The 27,715-nt window shown below is 34.6% G+C and overlaps 2 protein-coding genes across 2 annotated transcripts in view; one reads left to right on the top strand and one right to left on the bottom strand.

Annotated features, from left to right (window-relative positions):
- The window catches only part of PIK3C2G (phosphatidylinositol-4-phosphate 3-kinase catalytic subunit type 2 gamma), a 352,823-nt gene that overhangs the window by 277,409 nt on the left and 47,699 nt on the right, over positions 1-27,715 (top strand). Inside the window, exons 27-29 of the mRNA XM_058743529.1 lie at positions 7,879-8,068; positions 8,560-8,681; positions 12,353-12,461. Coding sequence (XP_058599512.1) covers positions 7,879-8,068; positions 8,560-8,681; positions 12,353-12,461 — 421 coding nt within the window. The remainder of the gene's footprint in view (positions 1-7,878; positions 8,069-8,559; positions 8,682-12,352; positions 12,462-27,715) is intronic.
- PLCZ1 (phospholipase C zeta 1) overlaps positions 4,452-27,715 on the bottom strand; it is a 154,458-nt gene continuing 131,194 nt past the window's right edge. Inside the window, exon 15 of the mRNA XM_058743532.1 lies at positions 4,452-4,944. Within this exon, the coding sequence (XP_058599515.1) occupies position 4,944 (1 nt within the window). The 3' untranslated portion in view covers positions 4,452-4,943. The remainder of the gene's footprint in view (positions 4,945-27,715) is intronic.

The raw sequence follows: 27,715 nt of genomic DNA, 5'->3' as shown, positions 1-27,715 counted from the left end.
TTCAAGACTCCATAGTAAATAAGATTAAAGGGGAAACTATATGATCACCTCAATAGATAAAGAAAATGTAGTTAATAAAATTTAGAACCACTCATTTTTTAAAAACTCTAGAAATAGAAATGTAAAGAAAACATTATACTTAATGGTGAAACATTGAAAACTTCTTTATAATCAGGAACAAACCAAAAAGGCTTACTATCACCACTGATAACATAGAACTGAAAGTGTTATCAGTGCAAAGGGTGACAAAACTCTAGCATTACTTACAGATTACATGACTCTGTCAATACAAATTTTGGAAAGATTATACAGAAATATTGTTAGAATTAATATCAGTTTAAACTCTACTCATATATTATCAAATATTAGTTAAAAATAGGAAAAAATAGCATTTACCATTTGCCATACAAAAATATGTTCAATTAATGAATAAATCCAACAAAAGATATGCAAAACTTCCACAGGAAGAAAACAATGCAAAACTCATTCAAAGAGATGTAAAACAAGACCTAACTACATGGAAAAATCTATCCTGTTTACCACTTGCATGTATCAATAATGTAAGATGTTAATTCTCCTCCAATTTGATTTATAGTTTTAATGCAATACCACTCAAATCCGTACACATCTATTTTGTGTATGGGTGAGTTTGATAAGCTGATTCTAAAGTATATTTGGCAAATTGCGGTGCCTGGGTTGTTCAATCGGTTAAGTGTCCAACTTTGGCTTAGGTCATGATCTCGCAGTTCGTGGGTTTGAGCGCCATGTCGGGCTCTGTGCTGATAGCTGGGAGCCTGAAGTCTGCTTCTGTCTCCCTCTCTCTCTGCCTCTCCCCTGCCCGCACTCTGTCTCTCTCTCAGTCTCTCAAAAATTAACTAATATTAAAAATAAATAAATAATAAATAAATAAATAAATAAATAAATAAATAAATTTGGCAAATTAAAGGGCCTAAAATAGTGAAAAAAATGCCTAAAGAAGAAGAGGGTAAAAGAACTTATGGATTTCAAGACTTATTATAAATTCCAGCTTTTAAGGAAGTGTGTAGAACTGATGCAGAAATAGACAAATAACAAGTGCAACACAATGAAGAAGCAGGCCTGGGCTTATATGGAGCCTTAGTATTGGACAAAATTAAATCAGTGAGGAAAGAATAGTCTCTGAAATTTAAAAAAAATTGGTTAAATTCTACATCTATACTTTCAGCTAGTATGTGGTCATTTGAAAAAATAGATTTTGGGGGCGCCTGGGTGGCTCAGTCTGTTGAGCATCCAACTTTAGCTCAGGCCATGATCTCACAGCCTGTGAGTCGAGCCCCACATCAGGCTCTGTGCTGACAGCTCAGAGCCTGGAGCCTGCTTCAGATTCTGTCTCTATCTCTATCTCTGTCTGCCCCTCCCTTGCTCTCTCTTTCTCTCTCTCTCAAATATAAATAAGCATTAAATAATTATTTTAAAATAGAATATTTTTTTCTCTGTTCGGAATTAGAAAGATTGTTCATTCAATAGATATTTGGGGGCCACGTACTATACCAATCACTATAAAATTTTTCTTCCAAAATATATTACTTAGTTAAATTAGCAAATTACAACATGACATGGAATTATGATTTTGATTCCTGTCTTTTTACTTCTATCTCACACATCATCATCCTTACAAAATAGTGCTCTTTTTGTCTAATTCTGTTCTTCCCCTCCTCTCTCTGTCAACCATACTGCTGTTCTTTGCCAGCTGCTAAACACCAGTCACCCATCTTCCTCTGAGTTTCTAGACTAGCTGTTGTTTCTGCTACAAAAAAGTCTTTCATCAGAAGTCCCCATGGCCTACACTCTGGCCAAATTAAGATCTGTATCAAATAGTTCAACTCTTCGCTGACCATCCTATTTAAAATTGCAAACTGTTACCCACCTCATATTCCATCTCTACAATTTCTATTTTAGTGTTTTTATAGCATATATTACTCTCCTGACTCTTTTATTTTTAAATGTTTATTTCCTTATTGTCTGAATTTCACATTATGTAAACTCTATAAAGGAAGACATTTCTATTATTCTTTGCTATATATCCCAACGCTACAATAGCAGCTGGCATGTGGTAGGAATAAATATAGTAGATATGTATGTGCGTGTGTCTTTTTGCACAAAAATATAGAGAAAGTACAAAAGGATAATATCAAATTGTTTCTACTAGTTATTTCTGGGGAGGAGAGTGGTAATGGAGGAGGGATGAAGGGATCCTTTCATGGTTTACTTCATATTTTACTGTGTTGTTTGAATTAAATAGTATAAAAAGTTAAGTTTTTTAATATCCCTGAATCTCTTCCAAATAAAACATATCAAATAAGGTAGCAAAACTCAAAAACTATGGACAGTATCTACAACAAAACTAGGCAACAAAGTATTCCTGAGAATCCTAAAATATAAGCAGGTAGGACAAGTCAGCTATAAGACCTGCATACCAGCATATCATGGGAAGAAGCTAAAGAAGCAACAGGTCATCTGATTGACCTGAGAACAAAACTCCAAAGACTCCATGGGTACTCACTGGAAAGCTGAGCAGGTCAATTTGATAACAGCAGCTAAAACTTGGAAGAATTTTTACTCACCCCAATTCACTGGGAAGGGCAAGCGTTCTGTGGCAGATCTGAAAAGGTCAAAGAACTCTTTGAGCTTTCAAAGGTAATTGGAGCTACCTTCCAGGAAAAAGTCCTACACTGAAGAGACACTACTATATGTATAATCCAAACTGAGAGGAGAAAGGTCATAGGAGAAAAAGAAAACCAAAGTCCAGAAAAAAGTGGGGTGAGGGGAGAAGCAAAAGAAACATATCTCAGAAAATATGAAACAAATATTTTTCATCACTGTATGGTACCAACAGCAAAGGGAGCTTCAGACCCTCAAAAACCTTATACTCCATCTTGAAAGTTTAGGAATGCTAATTTCATGTTAAAATGATTAAACCAAATGGATCATGTTTGAATGTCATACAAAGTTATAAGAAAAAGAAAAAGAAGTTGTAAACAAAATCCCTACAATAAAGTATGCCAGAAAGATATTCCCACCAAAGGATTAAACTGAATCCTTATATTTCAAATAGAGCTAAAAGAAATTAAGAAAATGATAAAGACATAAAGGAACAATATATATCACAATTTAAAAAACTCAGTAATGAGGTGACTGAACCCAAGAAAGAATTAAAAATAAAACACAACTTTTTAGATTGCTTATTTTTCTTTTTTTTAAGTTTTTATTTAAATTCCCACTAGTTAACAATGTAATATTAGTTTCAGGTGTAAAATATAGTGGATCATGGATCAACACTTCCAGACACCACCCAGTGCTCATCTTGACAAGTGCACTAACTTAATCTCTTGTCAACTTTTTAACAGATTACCCCACCCACCTCCTTTCTAGTCACCATTAGATTGTTCTCTACAGTTAAGAGTCTGTTTCTTGGCTTGCCTCTCTATTTTTACCCTTTACTCATTTGTTTTGTTTCTTGAATTCCACATGTGAGTGAAATCATATGGTATTTGTCTTTCTCTGACTGACTTACTTTACTTAGCATAACACTCTCTAGATCCATCCACATTCCTGTAATTAACAAAATTTTATTCTTTTTATAGCTGAGTAATATTCCACTGTGTGTGTGTGTGTGTGTGTGTGTGTGTGTGTGTGTGTGTATCCCACATCTTCTTTATCCATTCATTAGTCAGTGGACACATGATCTGTTTCCATAATTTGGCTATTGTAGATAATGCTGCTATAAACATAGAGGTGCGTATATCCCTTTGAATTAGTGTTTTTGTATTCTTTGGGTAAATAATGCAATTCCTGGATCACAGGGTACTTCTATTTTTAACTTTTTGAGGAAACTCTATACTGTTTTCCATAGTGACTGCACCAGTTTGCATTCCCACCAACAGAGCAAGAGGGTTCCCCTTTCTCCACATCCTCACCAATACTTGTTATTTCTTGTGATGCTGATTTTAGCCATTCCAACGAGTGTGAGTTAATATCTCATTCAGTTTTGATTTGCATTTCCCTGATGATGAGTGATGATGAACATGTTTTCACATGGCTATTGGCCATCTGTATGCCTTCCTTGGAAAAATGTCATTCATGTCTTCTGTTCATTTTATGTGTCTATGAGAGAGAGAAAGAGAGAGAGGGCACATACATGTGAGTGAGGAGGGGAGGGGCAGAGAGAGAAAGAGAATCTGTTTTTATCTTTTTTATTTTTTTAAGAGAGAGCATGAACAGGGGAGGTGCAAAGGAAGAGGGAGAGAGAATCCCAAGCGGACTCCATGCCCAAAGCAGAGCTCCACACAAGGCTCAATACCTATCAGGAGATCATGACTGTGAGATCATGACCTCACAGTCATGATCTGAGCCGAAATCAAGAGTCAGAGGCTTAACTAACTGAGCCACCAGGCGCCCCTCTTCTGTTCATTTATTAATTGGATTATTCATATTTTGGGTGTTGAGTTTGATAAGTTCATTGTAGATTTTGGATACTAACCCTTTATCAGATATGTCAATTACAAATATCTTCTCCCATTCCATAGGTTGCCTTTTAGTTTTATTGATTGTTCCTTCACTGTGCAGAAGCTTTCTATTTTGATTTACTCCCAATAGTTTATTTTTGCTTTTGTTTCCCTTGCCTTAGGAGACATATCTACAAAGAAGTTGCTACAGCTGATGTCAAAGAAATTTTCCCCTGTTTTCTTCCAGGATTTTGATGGTTTCAGGTCTCACATTTAGGTCTTTGATCCATTTTGAACTTATTTTTGTGTATGCTATAAGAAAGCAGGCCAGCTTAATTCTTTTGCATTTTGCTGCCCAGTTTTCCCAACACCATTTGTTGAAGTGACTGTCTTTTTTCCCATTGGATATTCTTTCATGCTTTGTTGAAGATTAATTGACAATACAGTTGTGAGCTCATTTCTGGGAAAAGAAAACATAGTTTTAAAAGCAAACCAGAAAGAATGCATATTAAACACAACACAACAGATGCCTCTAGAAAAAATAGATGAAAAAAAGGAGGACTTTTAAAATTAAAAAATTAAGAAAGGCAATGAAAATCCAACATATATATATACATATACATATACATATATATATATATATATATATATGTATATGTATATATATACACATATATATGTATTAAAAGTCCCTAAAAAATAAAACCCAAATAATATATTAAAATGGTATAAATACTAAATTATTTAGCATTTTAATAAATATCAGTATCATAAATTACATTTTCTTAGGTCAAAAGTCTTGAAATTACATATTGTAAGGATACATTGAATATTTGGAAAAATTACCCAGAGTAACCAACCTGAAACATATTTTAGAAAAACTATTGGACTTTGAAGGAAAATAAACTTCCTTGAGGCATCTAGGCAAAAAGAAACAAATATTTATTATTTATAAGAGAAAGAAGTTCAGTATGTCATCAGAGCTCTGCGTACTAATTCTTTATTCCAGGGGAAAATGGAATAATGTTTTTCTGGCACTCAAAAAAAAAAAAAAAGTGAGCCAAAGATGATGTATTAGGCCAAACTGACTTACAAATCAGGCCACAAACTGTTGTGAACATCTAAAACTCAAAAACTTTTTTCTTTGAGCACTTTCTGAGGAATTTCAGGTAGAGAATGAACTTCAGGTAGTCACAATGACAGAGATGCAGACATAATGCCTACTAGATAGTTTAAGATTTAATGGTAGTTAGAAGAGAAACTGTGTGGTATGTATGCTACACATAGGTAGAATAGCTCTATAAGAAAATGGAAGTGGTATATGAAGTACATATGAAGAGCAGAGTATACATACTGCTTGCCTTATAGTATTAACTAGGATAACAGAAATGCATGGCCAACTAATCTTCCACAAAGCAGGAAAGAAAATGCAATAGAAAAAAACAGTCTCTTCAGCAAATGGTGCTGGGAAAACTGGACAGCAACATGCAGAAGAATGAAGCTGGACCACTTTCTTACACCATACACAAAAATAAACTTAAATGGGTGAAAGACCTACATATAAGACCAGAAGCCATCAAAATCCTAGAGGAGAAAATAGGTAACAACCTCTCTGACCTCAGCCACAGCAAATTCTTACTAGACATGTCTGCAGAGGCAAGGGAAACAAAAGCAAAAATGAACTATTGGGACTTCATCAAGATAAAAAGCTTCTGCACAGTGAAGGAAACAGTCAGGAAAACTAAAAGGCAACTGATGGAATGGGAGAAGATATTTGCAAATGATATATCCGATAAAAGGTTAGTATCCAAAATCTATAAAGAATTTATCAAACTCAACACCCAAAAACAAATAATCCAGTTATGAACAGAAAATTTGAATACACATTTTTCCAAAGAAGACATACAGATGGCTAACAGACACATGAAAAGATGCTCAGCATCACTCATCATCAGGGAAACACAAATCAAAATATAAGGAAATACAAATCACTGCTGGTGGGAATGCCAACTGATGCAGCCACTCTGGAGAACAGAATGGAGGTTCCTCAAAAAATTAAAAATAGAACTACCCTATGACCCAGCAATTGCAATAAATACAATTGGATAAATTGCATTTTTCTAAAGGATACAAAAGTGCTGATTCCAATGGCACATGCACCCCAATGTTTATAGTAGCATTATCAACAATAGCCAAATTATGAAAAGAGTCCAAATGTCCATCAACTGATGAATGGATAAAGATTAGATGTGGTGTATATATATACAATGGAATACTACTTACTTTGTGATCAAAAAGAATGAAATCTTGCCATTTGCAACAATGTGGATGGACCTGGAATGTTTTATGCTAAGTGAAATAAGTCAGAGAAAGACAAATATCATACGATTTCACTCACATGTGGAACTTAAAAAACACAACAGATGAACATAGGAGAAGGGAAGGAGAAATAAAATACAGAGAGGGAAGCAATACAGAGAACAAACTGAGGGTTGCTGGGGGGATGTTGGGTGGGGGGAAGGGCTAAATGGACGATGGGCACTGAGAAGGGCACTTGGCAGGATGAGCACTGGGTGTTATAAGTGATGAATCACTAAATTCTACTCCTGAAACCATTATTAAAAAAAAAAACTAGGATAAAAAGGACAACACTGCAAATCAGATACTGGAGAGGAGGGTACAGAGGAAATAAAAATGTTATATGCAGATATTTATTGTATCATTAGAACACAATTGCAAGCCTCAAATACAAAAAAAATAGACTTGAAAAACAGTGACACATCAAAAACAACCCACCAGAAAAAAAAAAAAACAGAGTGAAAAATATTTCATATAATGTATATTAAATATAGTCTATAAACTGCAACTTTTTTGTAATACAGTTGAAAGAAGAACACAAATATATATATATATATATATATATATATATATATATATATATATAAATAAAATAAACAATAAAAGTTAAACCATAATTTTTTGGATGTTTAAATATGGGGGAGAGAAAGAATAGCATAGAGAGTACAGAGATAAATGCTCAGCTTCTTGGAATATACATTGTTTTGTAGTTTTAACTTCTGAATTATTTAAATGTTTTAAATAATTATAAACTAAAATTAAATTTTAAATAAATCATTCCTAAAATTAGAAAACAAACCTAAAATAAGTCAAAATTGCAATTACAGTTTTGTGTTTGCTAACAACACATGTTCGCTAACAACATAAGCTGTGACTTGGGGTTTTTAAAAATAACATTTAATAGTTGGGCTCCAAATAAACAGACATGGCTCTTGACTATCCTCCACGTCTAACAAACACAAGAAAACAAATCTTAAGTGAAATGAGTCAACTCAGGGAAATGTTACCCACTATCTTTCCTTTTTCATTTCTCTAGGAAAATAAAGGAAAGTCTGGAGTGCTTCCCTGTTAAGTTAAATAACTTGATCCATACACTTGCACAAATGACAGCCACAAGTCCTGCCAAATCTGCTTCACAGACTCCTTCCCAGGAATCCTGTATGCTGAGTGCAACCAGGTCAATTCAAAGAGCGACAATTTTAAGGTTCAGTAAGAAAACCAGTAATGTAAGTCTCAAGTCTGTCATTTGACTTAAATATCTGTTGACCTCAGCTCAGACTTCCCTTCACTATGCTACACATCCTTCCTTATATCATGATATTTTTTTTACTATGCAAATGAAAAAGCAGTTACGGTTTGAGCAGAAGTGCCATTAAGGAGGGTGTTCTAAGGAGAAATCATAACAACCAGAGCTATTAGTAGAGAACCATCAAAGAGAACAGTTCCTGCCTGTAGTAGACCATAAATCAAGAGCTAATTAAAGTGTCTGCATGAAAAGAAGAGCAGAAATTAGGCAGTCTGTTCCCAGCACATAAGATTACGATATCTTTATATACTGTGTTTATAGGTAATTCTGCCTTTACAAATTGCATCCTTTTGTTCGTGCGATGACATTTTGTGGAAAAGTTCTTGCTTTGTTTAGTTTACATGAAACCATATTTTAAAATGTATCACAGGTTGATAATGCCACCTTTTGATTTTTGTCTATTTTCTGCAGCTGTATCTAATCCAGGTGATACATGGTAACAATGAAATGAGCCTGACAGAAAAATCATTTGACCAGTTTTCAAAACTTCACAGCCAACTTCAGAAGCAGTTTGCATCATTGACTCTCCCAGAGTAAGGCACTTCCTCCCCTGTGTTTTGTCTGCAGTTCTAGTCCTTGAACATAAGGAAAAATTATGGTTATGGGGTTTTCTATTTGTGAACAACACAGCATTCTGACTCCAATGCCATTGAACCTATCCCAGCAGAGTCTGTATGACTCCCAGAGTAAAGAATCTTTTGTCTCATAAAACAGAACAAGGTTTGCAATTTCTCTGTTTGCCTTTAGCCATTGATTTTGTAGACAGAAAAATTCAGGAGTGATTTCATTTTTCATCAGTTACCAGGAAAATTGTTTTATTTGCCTGTTTTTAAATTTAGCTTTTTGGGTTTTTCTATAAAAATAAAATTGACATTGAAAATGCAGAACTAAGTTGGATATATCTACTCTTTCAACAAATAATTGCAGTTAAAAGCCCTGATACATTTATTTTCCATACCAGAAAAAGATTCATTAATATCATTTAGCATAGAAGTAAAATTTACTAATACCAACTCACTTTTGTTGTTAATGATTAACTTTGACTTGGATCGTCTAAATCTAATTTGTCATTATGTTTCTTTTCAAACAATCTTGAAAAACATTGCTTTTGTTCATGTTATCATTTTTTAAATATTTAAGTATAAACAAATTAAGAATATAACTGCAAACAACTTCTGTTCAAATAAACCTTCTAAAATTCATCACTTAGAACTTGCCAAATTTAGGTCATAGATTTCAGTGTATACAAAAGGTGTATCTTTAAAAAGGAACTTGCCAGAAATTATATTGGCACTTAGGTAAATCAAACGTTATTTTATCTACACTTAGGAATTTTTGTTAAGGAAATGGTCCCTTAATAATGTGAATGTCCATATCTGACCTGACATACTTTGTACATGTGGATGTATTTTATCTACACTTAGGAATTTTTGTTAAGGAAATGGTCCCTTAATAATGTGAATGTCCATATCTGACCTGACATACTTTGTACATGTGGATGAAGTACTAGGCTTTTTACTAGGCTTTCAGGATTTAGTCACCTTCCAAAATAAAATCTAAGCAAAGTTATCAATGAATGGAGAGATATGGTGCAATATTGAAGAGTGAATAGTTCACTACTTGCAGATGCTACAGAAATTTTGAAATACAGATGCTTTAAATATCAGGAAGTCAACAAATTAGAGTAAGAGTATGTTCAAGAGACTGAGAGGAAAGGAGTGTCATTGTGGAAACTTAAAAGCAACACCAGCTTTAAGAATTACTGAAAACCATCTGATAAAATAACAGAAAAGGAGGTGCTGGCAAAAAAAAAAAATTCAAAGTTCCTGCAAATATTGAATTCAACATCAGGGACTGTCATTGTACTCTACCAATTAATGATTTAAAATGTTATTGTTCAATGGCTGCCCTTTTTTGGTTTCAAGAACTTCTCTGTTCTACACTTTTATCTGTCCACTACACTTAACATAACTTGTAAAATCTTAAAAATGTTAATAATCTCTCTCCATATGTCTCTTCTTGATTTTTCAGCTTTAGTTCTAAGATTATGCCTTGTTCAACTGCCTGACAATGGTATTTAAAAAGATTTTAAGACCGTTCAAGCAGTGTGTATGTGTGTGTGTGGGAGGGGGGGAGGGGGGTTGGAGGTGGGGAGCATATAGTTCGTGTATGCCCTTGACAATATTTGTATGCTGATAGTTCCAAAGGAACCAAGGCTTCCAGTGATACATATAAATGAAGGATGAAATCAAGATTTCCTCGGACTCCCAAATTTACTAAGAGAAGCCCTACAAGAATTATGTTAACCTGATCTGGAGAGTATGATCAGAAAGTTAGAGTCATGAAGAATAAAATTCACATTATTCATAGTATATGACAGGGGTCTTCAAAGCAGGCTCTTTGTATCTCCCAAGAATACACAGGCATTGGAATCTTCCATACAATTAAAGGTCTTTAAATTAACCTGCTTAAAAATTAAACGGTTGATTTCCTTTCCCTCTTCTACTTTCAACATTGTTCTTCTCCCGACCATCTAGAACTTATTTTGGCACATTGTCCCAGAGAGTAAAAAATCTCTGAGAATCAAATAAAAGGCAAGTCAAGACATTGGTGTTGGTAATGGGGAAAAAAGGAATTATTCTAATACCCAGATATCAAATCTGTTTGTCAGTCAGATGTTTCCTACTCTTTGGCATGAACAAAATGGCGGGGGACATGATGGTGCTGTCACATAAAAGATAAAAACTCATTTTCACAAAATGATTGCTATATTATATTTGACATGTAACTGAAAAGCATTTCAGACAATTGAATGACATTACTGTGGCTAAACTCTTACATTCTCTCATACTTAATTATATACAAGATTTTTTAGTACCTACCTCTGAAAAAAACATCAACAAGGGAACAGAATTGATAGTGAACTCCAAATTACTCTAACAATAAGGAAAATTCATCTACAGATATACAAAATAATTTTTTTAATGTTTATTTTTGAGAGAGACAGAGACAGAATGAGAGTGGGTTAGACGCAGAGAGAGAGGGAGACACAGAATCCAAAGCAGGCTCCAGGCTCTGAGCTGTCAGCACAGAGCCCGACGCGGGGCTCAAACTCAAGAGCTATGAGATCATGACCTGAGCCAAAGTCGGACGCTCAACTGACAGAGCCACCCAGGAGCCCCCAAATTAATATTTAAAACCTGCCCAATCCATCTGTTAATCAAATGTGTTTCTATGTTTTGAACTAATTGTATATGGTACAAATTATTGTGATAATTAAATCTGGGTGAAAATTTTTAATACTTTAAGCCTTAGAATTGCAGGAAACCTTTTGAAAAATAAAATGTCAATTATTTAAATACACAAACGTAATTCTGGACTTCCTTAACATTTACAACAGGAAACAGTGAATGGGTTGGCCCGTAGTTGTCACCTATTTCTGTGTCTGCTGACAGCCCTTCTCTATCCCTCATACCCTTACCTCAGGGAAATACCTGTACCAAAGAAGCAGAAGTATGAAGGAGGAAGCAGCAAGACTGAAGTCAGAGAAAGCTGCTAGGTAGTTCCTAAGAAAATGTACTTAGCCAGAAAAATATGTCACCAAATGCTATCCATTAACAGTTCATTCCACTCAGTAATTGGTCTTAATCACATCTAACCCATCAAGTGGAATCTTCAGAGAGTGCAGAGGAAATTCTGCAAGTCAGACTCTTGAGGAAAATGATACAGTGTTCCAAAAGAGTAAGACCAGATGGAAACATATGTCACTTGGTAAAATGTTTAATTTAGTTAATGCAGAAATATCTCTAATGAACCCAGAAGAAGCAATACAATCTGACCTTTGTGAAAAATAATGAATCATTAACTTCAGAAAGTATTTATTAAGCCTCCACATGTATTTAAAAGACAAAATGTGTGGTCTTCCATGAATACAGCAAGAAGGAACATATATATTAGTTTAATAGGTTAAATTAAATTAAATTAGCATTAATATTAATGAAAGTTAAAATAGCACAAGTGACCACAATCATGTTAATGAAACTCTCAGGATTAATCATGTGTTCTATGTGTTTTTTTTTTAATGTTTTCACTGGCCCCTCCATCTGATGTAGCTATAACTTCACTAACAACCCTAAGATGCAGAGACCAGTTTTCAAACTAATAAAGATACACTTCTTTTTTAATTTATTTATGTTTTAAACAGGTTTCCTCATTGGTGGCACATACCTTTTACAAACTCAGACCACAAACGATTCAGAGATCTAAATCATTACATGGAACAGATATTAAATGGATCATATAAAGTTGCAAATGTATGTTACAACTTACTTTTATATTTTTATATAAATATCAACTATTTTATGTATTATTACTAGAAATATTTTTAAATACTTTATGATAACCTTCTTTTCCTCCTATATCCACTCAACAAGTGAGTGTGTGACTAATATGTATAAAATTCCTGAACAGAAATTGGAACAGCAGTAAGGTATATAGCACCTTTATATACTTGAAGTACTTGAAGTAATATGTGATTAGTGGACTATCAGTGCTGGTAAGTGCCCTAGTGTTTTAGAGGATTGAGTTATTTCTGATTCTGATGGTAAGAAGCTCTCAAGGAGGAGAGAGCAGCTGAACTAGGTCTTTAATACCGGGTAAGATTTTAAAAAGAGTTGGTGTAAGGAAGTGTTTCAAGTAAAACCAAACAATATAGAAAAGGTCATAAATTGGGGGAAAAGGGGGGGTGGGATATCATTAGATTCTATTGCTCCTGTCACAAATTACCACAAATTTGGGAGTTTAAAACAACAGAAATCTATTATCTTTCAGTTTAGAAGGTCAGAATTCTGAAAATGGGTCTTGAGGGACTAAACTCAAGGTGTTGGTGGACTGGTTCTTTCTGGAGATAGTAGGAAAAAATTCATTTCCTTGCCTTTTCAATTTCTAGAAATTTCCTGCATCTCTTGACTTGTGCCCTTTCAAGCAATTGCACATTCTGACCACTGATTCTGTCCTCACATCTCCTTCTCTGACTCTTGCTCTGAGTCTCCTTGTGTTTACACTGGGCCTACCTGGATAATCCAGGACAATCTCACCATTTTCAAGATTCTTAATTTAATTATATCTGCAAAGCCCTTTTTGCCATGTAAGGTAACGTATTCAAAAGTTCTAGGGATTAGAATGTGAACATCTTTGGAGGGCCATAATTCTATCACAGAGATACATGAAAAAGTGCAGCACAATTCAGTTGGTTCTCAGCATTCTTGTGATCTAAGTGCAAAATGTGAAAGGAAGATTAAAATCAGCAAGGAGGTTGGGGCCAGGTTGTCAAGAGCTAAGCTAAGCCTTAGAGGGTAGTGAGGGACTAAAAACAAGAAGAACAATGTTCCTCACCACTCTGGGAGATCCTGTCCCTCCTTACTGGGCTGGAATTATGTTCTTTTAATTTTTAGCCTTTTAAATTGTATAACATATATCCAGAAAAGTCTACAGAAGACTTTAGAGTTAGGTTACAAAAAGCCATGCAGCTTCTGCCAATTTCACTCAGGATATTCACAATGGGAACCTTCAGCTGCCATATAAGAAATTGAGCTCCCCGGAGTGAGCCAGGTGGGGAAACAATATGGATAGATCAAATAGAGAGAGGTCCAGAGAACACAGCTCTGCTGGTCCCCAGCGGAGGTTCTCACCTTCAGCTAGCTTCAATGTCACAATATTTTGAGTGAATGATGACTCCAGCTCCAGTCACCAAATGACTGTTTACTAGAGACAAGCAAGGACACCCTAGGTGAATTCAGCCAAACCGCAGAACTGGGAGACAATGGCAAAATGATCGTTTAAACCAACAATGCAGGGATAGACCATATCTAAGGTGCATATATTTTCATTGTTATATAGTATTCTCTTACATGAATATATGGCAGTTTGTAGATTCCTCTCTACATAGGCATTTGGAATGTTTCCAAGTTAGGATTACAAATAATGCTTCTATGAATACTCTTCTACTTGTATGTCTCTTAATCTACATGGGTTGGTCATTCACCTAAGAACAGAATTTCTGGATTTCAATATATGCTTATCTTCAGGATTATAGGCAATGACCAATTTACTGTCCTATTTGCAATGAATAAGAGTTCACATTTTCCACAACCTTGTGTATACTTGGTATTGCCAGTCTTTCTAATTTTGGCCATTTTGGTGAGTGTGCATCTCATTGCGCATTAGTTTGTATTTTCCTAACTACGAATGAGATGGAGCACCTCTTCATATGTTGTTTGGTCATTTGGATGTCCCCTTCGGTACAGTGACAGCTCATGTCTCTTGCCCTTTTTCTATTAAAATATACGACATTCTATTATTAATTTATAGTATTTTTCATGTACTGTGGATAAAAATCCTTTGCTAATTAAATATGTCGTAATGATTTTTCTTCCACTCCTGTGTTTTGCCCTCTTGTTCTCTTTATTATATCTTCTGATAAACAGAAACTCTTATTTTTAATATAGTAAAATGTATTGATATTTTCCCAGACAATTAGAACATGTGCTACCTCAATGTCATGAAGACAATTTCATATATTATCTTCTAGAAGCTTTGCTCTTTTGCCTTTCAAGTTGAAACCTACAATTGGTCTAGAATAGATTTTAGTGCATCAAGTGAGATAAGAGTCATTCTTATTTTTTTTCCGTGTAGACTTCTAATTGTTCCAACACTATTTAAAATATTTTCCTTTTCTCGCTCCTCTGCTGTGACACCTTTGTGATGATTTAAATATCCATGTAGGGATGTGTCTACTTCAGGGCTCTATATTTTATGCCAGGGATCTCTTTGTTTACCCTTGTGCCAACAAGCTTAATTACTGTAGTTTCATACTAAGTCTTGAAATCTAATTTACCCTTATTAATAAACAATATTTTGGCTCTTCTTGGACTTTCATCTTTACATGTAAATTTTAAAACTTTCTTGTCAATTCCATGCAAAAGCTAGCTGAGATTTTAGTTGAAAATGCATCTTAGTATTTTCCAATCCATTATCATGTACCTATTTAAATCTTTAAAATATTTTTTTCTCGAAAGTAGTTTAACAATACTATCTTAAAATATTTTATTTTACTTAGTAAAATTCTTTTTAAAGAATTTTTTAAATTATTTTTTTTACGAGTATACAGATACAACTGATTTTATATAATGACATTTTTCTCAACAACCTCACTAACTACACTTCTACTTGTAATAATTTATCTGTATCTTTAAATATTCTACTTACAATCATATTGTCTGCAAATAACAAGAGGTTTTTTCCCCAATATTTATATTTTATATTTATTTTTTCTGGATATTTTGTACTCTCGAGGGCCTCCAGGTGGTGATAGCAGACATGCTTGTGTTATTCCCGACTTCAGGTCTAAAGTTCCCCAGTAAATACACAAGTTTTTGTAGGTACCCTTTATTACTTTAAGAAAGTTTCCTCCTGTTGTAAGAAAAAGTTTTTACAATAAAGAATATTGAATTTATCAATTTTTTTTCTGAATCTGTTGAGATGATCAATGATCAAGTGATTTTTCTCCCTTATTCCATTAGTGTGGTGAATTGCACTGATGGATTTTCTAATTTTAAACAAATTTGCATTCCTAGGATGCACGCTACATGGTCATAATGTATTATCCTTTTTATGTATTACTAGATTTGATACAACATTTTCTTTAGCATTTTTTTCCACCTTTATTTATGACAGAGACCAAAGGTGTCCTATCTTATAATGTCCTTACCAGGTTAGAATGGAGAATATGCTGGCTTCATAATGTCAATGGCAAAGACTTCTTGCTTTTCTTCTTTTCACTGGAAGAATTTGTATAGAATTGGTTCTATTTCTTTAATTTGGAAAGCCATATAAGTACGGAGATTCAATTTATTTAAGAGTTATAGGACAATTCACATTTTCTATTTCTTCCTGGGTCTAAGTTATAGTTCTCTAGGAATTTGTGCTTATTTATTGGCATGAAATTATTCAGAGAATCCTCTCACCATCTTTTTAACATTTATAGGATCTGAAAAGATGTCTACTCTTCTAGTCCTTGCATATGTCATTCACTAATCAGTCTTGCTGGAGGATTATGAATTTTAAAAATCTTTGCAAAGAATGAAACATAGGATTTATTGACTCTTTATTATATTATTTTTCTATTTTATTTATGTTTGATCATGATTATTTCCTTTCCTCTTCTTCCTTTGGTTATGATTTGCTGTTCTATGTATTACATTCACAGATAGTTACTTATTTATTTTCAACCTGTCCTCACTTACACATTTAAAATTCTAGGGGTGCCTGAGTGGCTCAGTCAGTTAAGCATCTGCCTTCAGCTCAGGTCATGATCTCACAGTTCATGAGTTCAAGCCCTGTGTCTGGCTCTGTGCCAACAGCCTGAAGCCTGGAGCCTGCTTCGGCTTCTGTGTCTCCCTCTCTCTCTGCCCCTCTGCTGCTTGTGCTTGCTCTCTCTCTCTCTCTCTCTCAAAAATAAACATTGAAAGTTTTTAAAATAAGTAAGTAATAATAAATAAAATTCTACATTCCCCTGCCTAATCAAGATTTAATTGACCCCTTAAGTTTTTATATACAGTATTATATATTATCATTCTTCTAAAATATTTATAAGTGTTCACTATGATTTTTCCTGAGACTATGGATTAAGTCTATTTAACCTATTTGAGTTTTACATGCTATGCTAATAATATATCTCTGTACCTGTATCCCAATAATATATCTCTATATCTGTATCCCATAAAATTAATAAGCACTGGTTTTTTCTATACAGTCAATATCTGTTTAATATTTCCCACATATTTCATCTTTGTTGCTTCTGTAACGCTGACTTTATATATGGGATTGTTTACCCTCTACCTGAAGAACACAATTTATTACTTCAATATGAATTTGCTGGTAGAAAAATTTCTAAATCTGCATTTGTCTGAAAATTTTTTATTTTGTCTTCATTCTCAGAAGATATTTTAGCTGAATGTGTTATTTGGATAGGAGTAATTTTATTTTAAAATCTTTAAAGCTATCAGTTCATTGTCTTTTAGCTTCCACGGATTCTGTTTCAAATCCAATTGTTATAATTGTTGCTTCTTTGAAATTATTTTTCTTTATTCTTTATCTGCTTTTAATGTCTTTCTTTTTATATTTGTTTTTCACAGTTTTAATTTAATTGCTCAAATACAACTTTGTTTCTATTTGTCATGCTTATTAACACTTCTTAAATTTGTTCCTTGATGTCCTTCATCAGTTTTGGACAGTTCTGTCATTATTGCTTCCAACATTGTTAATATTTTTTTCCTCTCTCCCTTTTTCTGAAGCTGTAATCACATATGTTAATTCTCCTCATACCTCTACTCCTGTCTTGTTTCTCCTTTTGTTCTCCTAATTTATTCTCAATAGTTCTCTTCTGACTTAGCTTTTGAGTTACCTATTTTCTACTTACCTAAGGTTGTTTTAAGTTTTTTTTTTAAGTTTATTTATTTATTTTAAGGGAGAGAGAGAGACAGCCCACGAGTGAAGGAGGGGCACAGAAAGAGGGAGAGAGAGAATCTCAGGCAGGTTCCACACTCAGCACTGAGCCCAATGCAATGCTTGATCTCACAACCGTGAGATCATGACCTGAGCTGAAATCAAGAGTCAGCTGCTTAGTCAACTGAGCCACCCAGGCGCCCCTACTTATCTGTGCTTAATATACTGTTAAATCCATCCTTTGAGCTCTTAATTTCAATTTCAATTATTACATTTTTCAGTTTTAGAATTTCCTTGTTTTTTGGTTTCTATTCCTTGCTGAAAATCTGTCTTTTTATTATTTCTTTGAAAATAATAAGCATATGGGGCGCCTGGGTGGCGCAGTCGGTTAAGCGTCCGACTTCAGCCAGGTCACGATCTCACGCTCCGTGAGTTCGAGCCCCGCGTCAGGCTCTGGGCTGATGGCTCGGAGCCTGGAGCCTGTTTCCAATTCTGTGTCTCCCTCTCTCTCTGCCCCTCCCCCGTTCATGCTCTGTCTCTCTCTGTCCCAAAAATAAAAAATAAAAAATGTTGAAAAAAAAAAAAAAAAAAAAAAAAAGAAAATAATAAGCATAGTTATTTTTAAATCTTTGTAAAAACTTCAACATTGGGGCCCACTGCATGTATATTTCTATTGTCTAGTATTTCTACTGTTCGTTAATCATCCAGTCTTGTTCCTTTGTAAGGTTGGTTATATTCCTTTTTATTGTGGCCAGATATTGCACTGCAATGTCGTTTGTAAAAATAATTGGAGGCCTATGCTGTTGTTTGTTACTTTAGTATAGAGAATTATAATATCTGAGGACATTAACAATCTAGGATTACTGAAATTCAATAGCAGGGATTCAGATTTTTCAAAACCAAACTGTAGCCTTTATGAGGGCCTATTTCAGGTTCATCTTCATTCCTTAATTGTAGCCATTTTGTTTTGTTTCTTTATATATATAATTTATTTTTTGGCAGAGACAGAGACAGAGCACAGGTGAGCAAGGGGCAGAGAAAGAGGGAGACACAGAAACCAAAGCAGGATCCAGGCTCCGAGCTGTCAGCACAGAACCCAAAGTCAGGCTCAAACCCACGAACCATGAGATCATGACTTGAGCTGAAGTCTAACGCTTAACTGACTGAACCACCTTGGTGCCCCAGATGTAGCCATTTTGGATCTAAGTCCAAAATGAGGCAGATTCACCAAGAGCCTACTTGGCAGCTAGCTCTGGGTTCCATTTCCTTTCCTCTTATTTCTGCAAGGTGGTCAAAAGTACTGCTCAACCTCTCAGCCCATCCACTGTTCCAACCCATATCAATAAATACCCACAACAGAAATGTAGTGTCAAACCCAAGTTTGCATCTCCAAATCCTTGTCCCACATCCTGGCTTCGTACTTCTTCACTATCTTGTTAGCTCTCTGATGCTTTCAAGCAAAGTTTCAAGACACAAATTGTGCAGTAATCCAATTATCCTCATCAGTAGGTGTGCATTAAATGGCTTGCTTAATCTACTGTCCTCAAAAATCGGATTCTAGAACTGCAATCATCACCCACAGCTTTCAGAGATATCTGCCATTTTGCTTTCTCACCCCCATCCTATGCTCAAATATAACTTTTCTCTCATAGGCTATATCAGAGGGTCTAAGTCTATTGACACTTCCCATCTGAAAAAATATTTAATGATTCCTTGGTAAGCTGTTTGATGTACTCACCAATAATTCTGAGAATAGTCTGGAAAATTAATGCCAGAAATTCCAGACTCCATTTCTGTTCTGCTCTCTTATACGTGTCAAAAAAAAAAAAAAAAACATTAAGATCCCACATACCATACACACTCATATAAGCATATAAGCTATACATGCACATGGATGTGCAACTCCTTCCAAATGTTCAAAGGGTCACTAGCTCTCTATACTATTAGGTGTTTCTATCACCATTTGAATTAAAGGTTTCTATGAGACAAATGCTAAATTTTAGAGGCAAGTACCAAACTAGCGGAATCCTTCAGAGTTCTTAGACTTAGGACTCTTTAGGGATTTATCTAAAACATTATCCCTAAGGGTACAGTATGCAAGCCTCTTATGGTTGTTTGTGGTTTTGCTTTGTTTTGTTTTGTTTTGTTTTTTGCCTTTTAATGCAAAAATGAAAAACATTTATGGAATATTTGTAAGTAATCCACACATCTGGAATAACTTTAATATCACCAATGAGAGCCCATTTCCAATATTAATCAAGCTAGCCAATAAGCTACCATTTTTATTTTAAAAAATCTAATGTCTGACATTCAATATGCTAATTAATAAAATGCCCATTGTTGTTGGAGTTGCGGGTGAATAACAGAAGCATTTATACCAACTGGCCCTTGTATAGGTTTCTTGATTAAAATTTTGAGAACACTCCTTTTCTCCTCCCCCATCCAGGTGCCCCTCTTAGTGTAGCCTTGATTCAGACATTAATAGGCAATTCCTGGATTTTGTAGTCTTAGTTAAATGTCAGCAGTACTTGGGTTTTACCTTGACCTAAGAAACCTACACATAACATCATCCTATATATGTAGACATATTTTAAGCTTCAGTAAATTGCAAGCATTATGCAGGAAGACTACACTAGATCCCACAACTGAGACTTAATAAAGGGTCAAAGAATCCTATGTTTCTCAGCTGTTAATTCAACAACTTTTTTCTCTACTTGGAATGTGGGAAAGGTAGTAGATGAGACTACTGCAGTCATGGTTTGAAGTTTTTTCAGTTACATGCTGTATGGTAGAGTAAATCAATGTATATCAAGGAAACCTTACTGAAATTTAAAAATACAATATATTAATGAATGTATTAAAAATTCTGTCTCAACTGTAGGTTTGCTGATTCAGGATGTTAGCTTATTGCTGTACCTCCCAGTTGGGTAATATCGTGGTTTGATGATGAATAGACCTACTTAAAAGAAGAAAATCCCACAATTCAGATCTTAGGGGTCCTAAAGCTATTAGAAAAAAACCCAGAATTGTCAATAATGACTGCATTAGATTCCATATAGCTAGAAGCAAGAGGTGAGACTTTTGAATTCCTATCACCAGTTTCTAAGACTAGTGGTTCTTAAAGCATAGTTTCTGGACTGTGCTAGGAACTTCACTTGGGAACTTACAAGAATGCAAATTTTTCAGCCCATCCTAGACAGACTAAATCAGAAATTTTAGCCCATTTGTTATTTTTGAAGTTTATTTATTTATTTTTTAGTAATCTCTACACCCAGCATGGGGTTTGAACTCACAATCCTGAGATCAAGAGTCGATGCTCTACCAACTGAGACAGCCAGAGGCCCAAAATCAGAAATTTTGGAGATGAGACCCAACAATCTGTGTAATAATAAGTCTTGCAGGGTGTTCTAATGCACACTATTGTTTGAGAAAAATTACCTATAGTATGAGGTATATACTATAGACATCTCCCCCCACACACACACTTTTTTTTCCAGTTTGGACATGATCAGACATTTGGCCTTCAATATAGTAGATACTCAGGTGCCCTCCTATATGATTGACTTTTAGCAAATATGAACTCAAGAAGATTGTGCTCCAAAATTGTTTCCAGGCTGGTAGATTCTCAGCTGGAGATGTTGTTTTGTATCAAAGGACAAGTGGTTGAGCACTTAAGGAGGTATACTTAACTGAATTCCAAGTGAGTTAGAGAAGGCATCCCAGAGAGCTGGGCATTCAGGTTGTTGTAAAGGGCAAATAGGAGTTAGTAAATAGAAATTGGGAGAAAGTTGTGTTAGACAAAAAGAATTTCAAGGACGAAGCATCCATTATGGTTTTATGCTTTCCTTTTGTTTTGAAACTTAAAAAACTCAATAACTATATTCATTCAATTTTTACCCATGTATAGCATTTACAAACTCATCAATATTTAATTGATATTTTAAATGAATAATAACAGAACCATTGGCATATATTAACAATGGGATTTATATTGCTTTTCAAAACCTGAAAGACTGAAAGTTTGCATCTGAAAAGTATTTAACAGTGGTTGCTTATTTATTCTTACATCCTATAAGTTCGGGTTGTTTTTTGGTTTTTTGTTTTTTGTTTTTTTTTAGAAATTAGCTCATGCCTCCAAAACATGTCATTTATTTATGTTTTAATAGAAACTACTAAACTAATAAGTAATAAATGTTTTAAATTTTGTAGAAAAATAGATGGGGGTTGCTCCTAGGCAAGGTGGTCCCTTTCCCCACCTCCCACACATAGTTTCTCCTCTGGATCAAATATGTGATAAAGAGAATGTGTTTAGAATCTGAAAAAAATAAAATAAATAAATAAATAAATAAATAAATAAATAAAAATTTGTAGACAAATGGAATATTTGGATGATGTTACAAAATAAAAATTAACGTAATTTTGATATTCTTCCTCACCCCAGTGTATAATCCATAGGAACCCCATGACGGAGCCTGGCTGGCTAGAGAATAATCTTGGGAATTCTGCTAGCTGCCAATTCAGAAAGTGGTCCCACTGGTTACCCAGTACCATGCCCAGGAACGCTGCCTGGCCATGCTCATAAAGGATGAGCATTAATAGTGCACTGGATCATGATTGTACCCTTCAGAAACACCACTCAGAGCACATTTTTAATATGTCTGTTACGAACAAAGAGAAAGAAGTAAACAGTATGTGTTCATTATGGGACTAGAACTATATAATGAGGAAACTGAAAACAAAGATATAAAATAATTGTTGAAAATGGTGTTAGACCAATAGTAAAACTATATTATAATAAATGATTATGTGTAGATATATTGCATATACATTAATTTAAACTTGCCTACTCAATATAAATTGTATTCTATCTTTTGAATATATTTGGATTTATGTCTTAATCAGTGAGTAATGGGAAATGTGTTATAACAGAGGCTTCTGCCCTATAGGATCAAGGCAACTTAATTTATTTCATTGGATTTCAACTACTTTTTGTGTATTTCAGAATATAGAATGCTATGCCTAACATAGGACTTGAACTCATGACCCCAAGATCAAGGGGTCTCGCCAGACATCCCTTTTTAGAATGTTGACATCTTAATGTTCTCTACTAACTCTAACATTCTCCTAAGGTCATGTCCATTAACTTATGCTATAGTCAAGGGCCTCATGGGCATGGCAGTTGTCTATAAAGGAAAATGATGAGGGGATAGTGGATGGGATTATCATCTTTGTATGCGGAAGGCTGCCTTACTGATTATACTAAAGCTGTTTTAAAGGCGATGCCTTTTCAGGGTGATTGACAAAATATCTAGTAACCATTGAAGGTGCCAGGCCTTGGCCCATTTAGGCAGAGAAAAGTAAGTGCAAAGTGGAGAGGCTTCTGATTTCTGGCCCCAGTGTGAAGAAGACAAGTTTTGAGATCCGTTTTTATGTGGCAGCAGGCTTTCAATAGGGAACGCTTAGATGTGTCTGCTCACAGGATGAGGTCTACAGAAATGTTAGCAGAGGACTGTTATGAGAGGGGAAAGCAAATGGTCAGACATAACAGGTGGGTAAGACTTGCAAAGGGGCAACTTAACACAGCAAGGCTTAGTGAATATTGCTGCCCACCACAGTCACTGCTGTACACAGGCAGATGAAAAAAAACACCACACATAGAGGTCCCAGGTTTCATCACATTCACATTTGCTAATGTGGTAACCAAAGTTCTACGGTAGATACCCCAGGAAGAGATGTTTTTCTTTTGTTTTTAATCCCTATTGGTCAGTGTTTAGGAAAAGGAAGGTGAAGAAACTTCAGACACCACATTGTTTTGTTCTTGGATGAATTAAGGTCTAAGAGTTGAGTGAGAATAAAAAAACAGAAGGAAAAAGAAGAGGTATTTATATCATCAAACATGAGACACTATTGTAAAATCACAGATCCTATAAATACTCTAAGTGAGAATATGTCAGCCATCTTCTCACACTGAACTTCCAACGAGGGGGATCCCATTTGTCTCTTACAAAAGGATACCAATATTATAGATGTGCCTTCTTCTAAAGTAACACCCCCTGATAATTTAATTGAATTCATTAGTTGCCATTTCTATACTACAAAACAAATAAAGTAGTGCTATATTAATAAAAATCAAGTCAACAAAAATTAAATGTGGGCACTAGCATAAAAGAGGCTATTTTGGAAAACTGCATTAGTCATTCAACAAATGTGTATTGATTGCCTACATTGTATATGGTCTGGCCAGGGGTGCCTTAATAGCACCTGTGATCAATTTTTTTAGAATAAATTGAGGAGGTTTTAAAAAGTATGCTCTTGGGACACAGGGTGGCTCAGTCAGTTAAGTGTCAGACTTTGGCTCAGGTCATGATCTCACAGTTTGTGAGTTCGAGCCCCGTGTCAGGCTCTGTGCTGACAGTTCAGAGCCTGGAGCCTGCCTCAGATTCTGTGTGTGTGTGTGTGTGTGTGTGTGTGTGTGTGTGTGTCTTCCCCTCCCCCACTCTCACTCTGTCTCTGTCTCTCAAAAATAAATAAACATTTTTTAAAAATTTTTAATAAATAAAAAGTATGCTCTGGGGCCTCATCCTTACAAATGTTGATTCTCTAGGTAAAGGTTGATATCTAGGTATCTGTATTGTTTTTTAAGAACTCAAGTGGATTTAGACGCACAGCCAGATTTGAGAAATTCTATTCCAGAAAGTCAAAAGTGGAATCAGACTAGGGCACTTCCCTTGTAGTTTACAGTCTTTCTCAATAGTCTGTCTATGTTGATAAGTGCCAGTGGCCCCATAAAGACTTCCATAACTTCATAATTGGTTTTTCACCCTATTGCTAAGGAACTTTATGGGTCTTGATATAATACTCATTATATGGATTATATGATAATAGAACAATAATAATTTGACAGGGATATCATCAGATGCTGATTAGCATTAATACCAGGTGCCTAATCACCCAGGTTCTTTGTGCATAATTGCATAATGTGGTCAGTTATCAATTATCTTCAGATGGATTAATCATGGTGAAAACTTTATGTGTCTCCATATGTTGGTGGACTGTTCCCTGGTTCAGTTTGTTTATATTCTAGAAATGAAAACATCGTTTAACTAAATAAAACATTATCAGCCTAAAAGTTACATAATTTCAAAGTAAATCATGTTATTTTGAGATTTTCTAAGTTTTGTACTATTGATATACTTTTTCCCTTTTCTCATATATATCAACAAGTTTTATCTATGTAATCATCAAATCTATAGAGTCTTGGATGTAACATGAATATTTTAATTATTTTAAGTGCTATGAATGGCTTAGAGGAAATTTTTATACATACGCAAGTTTCCTTTCTGCTTCTAATAAAATAAGAGATTTAAAGTAATTTTACATTTGTGTTGAATATTCCTGCAATAGAATAATCCCCATCTCTGGCCCTAGAAAAATGCTCATAAAAATACTTTTCTTCTTACCTAGCTGCTTGTCATATGGCAGTGTAGGAAAGGCAAATAATACTATTATGCCTATATACTAAAGCTCACATTCTTTTTTAGTTATATTAGTACAATTATTATTAACGTACATTTAGTACATTTATTTGTAACTAAAAATATTCTATATCACTGAACATAACCTTGTAAAGATTTTAAAATTTTTATTGGGCACTTACTATGTATAACACTCTAGACTAAGAGGATTAAATTGGTTGTAGAGAACAAATTGGAGAGATTCAACTAATACCATATAAACTTTATTCTCAATGAGTTTATAATACAGTGATAAATACAGACATGAACATAAAGAAATATATGGCAGCGAATGGAAAAAGAAGAGAAGAAGTAGAAGATGCAGCCTGAATGTAAAACTGGACAATCTTGCTAAATCAGCTGCTATATTCCCTCCTAGCGTCATTCACAAATGTAAACAGTCTTGCTTTTTGTTGAGCAAATGAGATAAAAAGGGTGTTTTTTTTTTTTTATTTTTGTAATCTTTATTCATTTTTGAGAGAGAGACAGAGTATGAGTTGGGGAGGAACAGAGAGAAAGGGAGACACAGAATCTGAAGCAGTCTCCAGGTTCTGAGCTGTCAGCACAAAGCCTGATGTGGGGCTCGAACTCACGAATGGTGAGATCATGACCTGAGCCGAAGCCGGACGCTTAACTGACAGCCACCCAGGTGCCCCAAAACAGTCTGTTTTAAAGTCCAATATCAGGTATCAGAGTTAGGCTAGATGGGAGACACATCTTTGGGGCTTTGGTCTAAAGACATAAGAGGGACCCAGATAGAGCAATGCCTATAAATCTCTGTCTCTCTCTGTTTCTCTCTCTCTCTTTCTCTCATGCACACACACACACACACACACACGCCCATATAATCTGTTGATAAAAGAAAATAGGCATAAATGAAGACTATAATTCTATGCTACCTCAATATCTCTTTTAATGAGCTTGGAAGCATCAGTTTAGATGTCCTAGTCCTGTATCTACCTGGCTTTTGTCTGTTTAGCTTTACTTTCTTCTCTGAAGCTAATAGAAACTTCTTTTTATCCTTTCAATGTAATTTCATTCCACAAGCAAATGATAGTTGTGATAACAGGAATTCTTTTTGCTTTAAATGTTGCCCTGTTTTGGTGGAATTGTGTTGCAAACTAAATAAGATGTTTATAAAGAACAATATACACATGAAATAATAAGTTATAGCACATGATTGCAGTACCTAAACACACATATCCCCACATCTGACTTCAGCTGAGATATATAAACAGCTCTCCTTTCTTTTTAATTTTAAAGTTATATTCACTGTAATTTCTAGCTCTTAGCAGTATTGCTGCTCATTTCTAAAAGCCTCTTAAAATAAGGAATAGTATCACTTATGGTGTAGGCAATGTTATTATTTTAAGCAGAGATCCAATGTCAAAATAAATCCAAATGGGTAAATCCCATCTTAATAGTGAACATATGTTTCTTGTTCCCTGGTTGCTAAACCCAGATGTTAATTACTACATTTGTCACTACATTGCTCTTTTCCTATTTGGAGCTGGCTGGGATGACTTTGCAGGCAGGATAAATGTCACATGTGTACCATCAGTAAAACCAAGATTATTTTTCAGAGTCTAGTGAAGTGCTGATGACATTTTAGAATGAGAATTATGAAAGATTCTTTAGAAGTTCGCCGTTCTTCTATGTAACTCCAATATGAACATAATGGGTTGAACTACATTAAAGACTGGACATTCTGACAAGCTACCTTATGAAAAAGGCAATAAAATACAATTACTGTTCAACTTTGATTTAAAACTCTTATGGGAATTCATTTTTAAATTCACATTTTTACAGTCTTTCACAGTGTTTGAGAGAGAGAGATTTAGCTTATTGTTTTAACTCACTGAAACTAAATCTTGCAGCCAATTCTAGATGTTGGCTTGCCAGTTAATAAATGGGAATTCTTAATGTGTTATTTTGGAGAAAGAAAAAATTGATCCCAGTGTTATATTACAGTACTTCTGATCTTTGCAAATACTTTAACTCTCTGTAGTCTTTGTTCATGTAAGAAAAACACAAGTTTTGAGCAACTTTGAATTGATTAGCTTTCTCATAAATCAATCATTTTAAATTGCAAATGGCTTAATAATATAATTGGTAAACAACATATTAATAAGAGCTCTGAACTTGACAAAAATAAGCTGATGCAGATATTAATTTTAAATTGTTCAATTGGCTTTCAAATTTGCTTTTTGTTGACTGCATTTCTAACTTTCAAGTGCATTATTAGACATTAAAAAACCCATATTAGTGAAACATCTACTCTAGCAAAGAAAATATGTATATAATCTTATAAAGCGTTTAATAAAACCTAATGCATTGACCTGAAACATTGATATATCAAAGACCAGTAACTTTAGAGTCCCTAAAAAAAGCCCAAACTCTTATTGATTTATTCACCAAATATATAATGTTCCACATAGGAGGGATAGACCAAATATTTAACAAGTGTTAGGGCACAGACACTGACCAGGAAAAGTGCCAGCCACTAACCCACCATTAGGGCCATACAAGTCTGTATTGGCTGAATATTT

The sequence above is a fragment of the Neofelis nebulosa genome, chromosome 8 (genome assembly GCF_028018385.1).
Source record: "Neofelis nebulosa isolate mNeoNeb1 chromosome 8, mNeoNeb1.pri, whole genome shotgun sequence".
NCBI classification, from domain to species: Eukaryota; Metazoa; Chordata; class Mammalia; order Carnivora; family Felidae; genus Neofelis; species Neofelis nebulosa.
Note: the sequence above shows the minus strand (reverse complement) of the source record. Positions and strands in the feature narration are given on the sequence as shown.